The sequence below is a fragment of the Caenorhabditis briggsae genome (assembly GCF_000004555.2).
Source record: "Caenorhabditis briggsae complete genome, chrIV, whole genome shotgun sequence".
NCBI lineage: Eukaryota > Metazoa > Nematoda > Chromadorea > Rhabditida > Rhabditidae > Caenorhabditis > Caenorhabditis briggsae.
Window position 1 is genome coordinate 15270943 of NC_013487.2, and position 5054 is coordinate 15275996.

At 35.3% G+C, this 5054-nt stretch overlaps 1 protein-coding gene across 1 annotated transcript in view; it reads left to right on the top strand.

Moving 5' to 3' along the window:
* Positions 1-3656, top strand: part of CBG21056 — a gene marked incomplete at both ends in the record, with an annotated part of 4486 nt that extends 830 nt beyond the window's left edge. The window contains 5 exons of the mRNA XM_045236264.1: positions 1410-2085; positions 2846-2931; positions 2975-3138; positions 3187-3331; positions 3379-3656. Coding sequence (XP_045097208.1) covers positions 1410-2085; positions 2846-2931; positions 2975-3138; positions 3187-3331; positions 3379-3656 — 1349 coding nt within the window. The remainder of the gene's footprint in view (positions 1-1409; positions 2086-2845; positions 2932-2974; positions 3139-3186; positions 3332-3378) is intronic.
* Positions 3657-5054: the final 1398 nt, after the last annotated feature.

The following is a 5054-nucleotide window of genomic DNA, read 5'->3' on the forward strand; positions in this document are numbered from 1 at the left end:
ATTCAGAAATTCAGAAATTCAGAAATTCAGAAATTCAGAAATTCAGAAATTCAGAAATTCATAAATTCAGAAATTCATAAATTCAGAAATTCAGAAATTCAGAAATTCAGAAATCCAAAAATTCAGAAATTCAGAAATTCAGAAATCCAAAAATTCAGAAATTCAGAAATTCAGAAATTCAGAAATTCAGAAATTCAGAAATTCAGAAATTCAGAAATTCAGAAATTCATAAATTCAGAAATTCAGAAAATCAGAAATTCATAAATTCAGAAATTCAAAAATTCAGAAATTCATAAATTCAGAAATTCAGAAGAATACTGAAATTATTAAATGTTTTAGTCGTTTCCAGCCGATTTCCGGTTACCGTAAAACCTGTATTAGAAGGTCCCCTCTAATAGAAGGGCCCCTTATAAAAAAGTGTGTTTTGATATCAGAAATTTGTGAAAACTCTATTTTTCGATGAAAATCTTGCTAAATTTGTTGTGATATTGGCAGATTTTCATGAGTTTCGATGCAAAACTTCGAAAAAACTGGCCGGGAATAAAGAAGCGCCCCCCCCCCTCTAATTAAAGGGCCCCTGTAATAGAGGGGCCCTCCGGAGGTACCTTGGAACAGTAGAAGGGTTGGCCCTTCTATTACAGGTTTTCGGTATTTTTTCGAATAAAAATCCAAAAATCCATTGGCCAAAAGTCGAAAAATGTCGTCAAAAATATATTCCCATTTTGGGGATATTTTTATAAATTTAATCAATCAAAAATATAATTTTTAGTATGAAATTAAAATAGAATTGTCGGCGGCGAGGACAAAAATAAGGAAGTTGATTTTCTTTTTCTAAGTTTTTCATTCTTTGAAAATCCAAAAAATCAAAACTTCTGAAAAAAAACATAGGGAAAATTTTTTTTTTCGAGTTCTGAAAATCTGAAAATCCTAGAAAACTCCAAAAACCTTTTCTAACGTCATCTGACATCTGTCAGCTGAAAAAAAAAATGTCAGAATCGTAAAAAAAAAGTTCACCTGTTTCAGAAAAATACTCTATAGTAGGTTCAGAGAATGCTGAAAATCCCAAAAATCTGAAAATCTGAAATTTTGAAAAAATCTGGAAAATCTTAAAGTTCATTTTTCTAATTCAATAAAAAAAAATCTAAAACCTGGGATCTTGAAAATTCGAAATGATAAATTCCTGAAAAATCCAAATATCAAATATTTTCCCCAATAAAAAATCTAATTTTAACCATTCTATTTTCCCGTTCCTGACACGAAATTCAATCAAAAAATCTCCTGACATTCATAATATTAAGCCTGAGCAATCAAGAAAAAAAATATTTTTAACTCAAAAAATAGGGGATGTTTACCACCTATTCTGGAATCGAACATATTTGGATAATAGAAATGAAAAACAATAAAATCAGATTTTGAGATATCTCAAAAATATTCTGGATCTCTGAAAAATACCAAAATCTGGGAAGTAATAACTTTGGGGTCCCAAGACCAGGGTACCCAGGACCCAGGACCCAGCCAGGACCCAGGACCCAGGACCCAGGACCCAGGACCCAGGACCCAGCCAGGACCCAGGACCCAGGACCCAGGACCCAGGACCCAGGACCCAGGACCCAGGACCCAGGACCCAGGACCCAGGACCCAGGACCCAGGACCCAAGACCCAGGACCCAGGACCCAGGACCCAGGACCCAGGACCCAGGACCCAGGACCCAGGACCCAGGACCCAGGACCCAGGACCCAGGACCCAGGACCCAGGACCCAGGACCCAGGACCCAGGACCCAGGACCCAGGACCCAGGACCCAGGACCCAGGACCCAGGACACAGGACCCAGGACCCAGGACCCAGGACCCAGGACCCAGATAATTCTCTCGAAATTCCGTCTGAATATGCCCCTCGAGGAGTTGAACTAGCGGGGGCGAGGATTGAGGGTGCGGCGCCGCTACCGACTGAGCTACGCGGGCAAAGAGAAAGCGCACGCCCGATTGCATACATAAAGGCGAGGACGACAGCTGTACGCAGAGTGACATTAAGCGTTGTACACCGTGACGGTAGAATGCATACTCTAGTACAAAAAAACTACAAAAAGTCACCTGTTCCCCCACCTTTAATATCAGCAACATTTTTTTCAGTTAACAAGTTTTGATATCACTCATAGAAACCGAAATAATTAAGCTCAAATAGAATACAAGATCTCACAATCAGAAAACTTTCTCATACAAACAATGAGTCATTTGAGGATCCAAACAATTATTTGAGGATTCACAACATTAATTCGTCATTTTCAAAGCCTGGAAAAACAAAAACCTTTGATGACTCATTTTCAAAAATAGTATATAAACTGAGATGGCAGACATTTGTTCATTTTATTCTCTTTTTTTTTGGTCACCTTCTGAATGTAGACCTTTTACTTGATTTTTTTTGTGATGTGAGTTTTAAACTATTGAAAATTAAAAATCTGAAAATCAAAAGTTCAGATTTCATTCATTTCAATGACTGTGACAATATGGACATGATTTTAAAAACTCCCAAAAACTTTTTTTCGATTTCTTCAAGATCATCAAGGAAGAATACGACGAGAGCGGATCATCAATTGTGTTATAAAATAATAAACTTTGATTTAGCCTATTAATTTTTATAAGAACAAGGAAAGCCTTCAGTAAATGCTCCACTTCAGGAAATTCAAATTACAATCGTGTTGCTGAAATTTGATTTTTTTTTCGAAAAATTCAACTTTTGATCTATCCGCCAAAATTTCGCTCTTCTCACTTTTTTTGAAAAAAAAAAGCCAAAGAAAAAAATTTTCTCTCTAATTTTGCATTCACATATATTTTCCCTCAAACTACAGTAATCTAGTGGCATATACCGATGGATCATTTTTAAGTCAAGGATTGATCAATGCAAGAGCAGGATACAGTGTCTTTTGGGGAAATGGTGAGTTAGTTTTTTTTGAATTTTTCTGAAAATATATTTCCAGACCACCCTTTGAATTGCATTCACCCCCAAAGATTTTACTCGAAAAGGTTTCTTTTGAATTGCTTTGAACCCCAAAAAAGTGTTGATGACGAAATGTTTGTGGCATCCGAAAAAACAGATGTGGTTCTTGTTGTCGAGGGAAAGAAGCTGAATGTGAATAAAACAGTAAGCGTCTGAATATTCTAGAAAGTTCCCGAATTCCAATTTTTCCAGTTCCTCTCCTTTCACTATTTCTCGACTCTTTTCTCTGCGAATTTCAAGGAAGGGCAAATGAAAGAAATTGAAATCAAAGAAGTTTCTTATGAAGATTTTGGACTTCTCTGCAGTAGTTTCTATCCAAATCCACAATTTCCGAATGGTGAATTTATCTATTTTTATTCGAAAAAAATCTTCATAAAGTTTCAGATAGTACTTCTGAGAAACTTCTGGAGATGGCTAGCCGTTTTCAAGTGTCATCAGTTGTTGGAATCGTTGAATATCATCTTCTTAACAATTCAACAATTGGATATGAGAAAATGTTATGGTTTGCTGATGAATACCAAATGCCGAAGCTTCTAGAGAAGTGTATCAGTCAAATGAACTCACTGGCGATGGCTAAGAAATTGGAGAAGTCTCCGGAATTCGAAAAGTTATCAGATAGAACTAGCTCGCTGATTTTCAGACAACTTTTGAAATCTCTCTGATGTTTTGTGATTTTTTTAAATAATTTTTTGAAATGAAGTTTTTTATTTAATTACAGAAATAAATAGGAAATTTTCAGTTTTTATACAGTATCCAACATTTTTATACAGTATCCGACATGTGTTTTTTTCATGCGGTAATTCCAAAATTCAGAAGCATCTTGAAATGTTTCTTCACTTTTTAAATTCAAAATCTGGTTGAAATTTTCGATTTTCACTTTTCAGATGAAGACAGAAAAATTTAAAACAAGCCCGAAAAACTGATAATGAAAATATTGATTCTTCTTATCAGTAACACAATTTTCTGCTCTCTTGCTAGCTCTAAAAATGTTGATTTCTCTTTTCATTCATATTTTTTACTACTCGTTTGATCTTTAAAAATATTTTTCTCTTTCCTCTACGTTACAAGTCTCACATATTCAACGATTTTTCCTGGATTTTCTGTTATGTTCTAATCACAGCGACGAAAGCTCCAAGCTTTTCGCTCGATTAATGGCGGAATGGGCCAAAAACATAAACCTTTGCTCATTTTCAGCGAAAAATGTTTAAAAATCAAAAAAAGAGATTCGACGGGAGAAAACTGGGAGAGAAGGGGGGTCTGGAGAAAACAGAACCAGGTTCGAACGGCTGCAAAGCTGCTAAAATAGGCGCACCTGTAAAAGTGGAGCATCGTTAGGAAAAACAGTTTTTTTGTATTTAATATTCAAAGTTCTATTTATGCTTATGTTCTATTTATGTATCCGCCTTCTCTAGAATACCATGATTTTATACACAGCCGGATTTCGACACCCCAAATTGCTTGTCCTCGAGGACTACAAATCTTTTTTCTTGAAAATTTCAACAATTTCATAGTTTTTTTTCGTTAATGCACGCTCTCCCACAGAACAATTCCGAACTGCAAATTAATTTTTGATCTACAGAAAAAAGTCTGGCGCGATCAAAATTGCAGGTCTAAAACCATAATTTCAGAATTTTTTATCTGATTTTGTGGAGATTGAAGATGATTCAAATGATTCTTAAAAAATTAATTAGTGGTTATAGATCCATGTATGGTCGTTTTACGGAAAAAAAATGTCAAAAATGGTCGTTTTAAAAGTTTTTTACAGAAAAAATCTATCTCGTCTTTCAGTTTTTGACATTCCTAGGAGTTCTATAGCTCAAAAAAACCGTAATTATTTTCTCTACATTTTCTATGGACGAATTTTTAATTTTTAAAGGGGGACTCCGACCAAAAATTTTTATTGCATTAAAATGTGTTAAAAGTTATCTATTTTCCGAATATTATTGCGAAATAATTCAAAAAAAAATCCGAAATCCCCGAAAACGGCGTGAAAAGGAAGAAAATTCAAAAAAAGGTGCCGCCGGGGGACGAGAATTCCACCACATGGAGTTCAGCGCTGA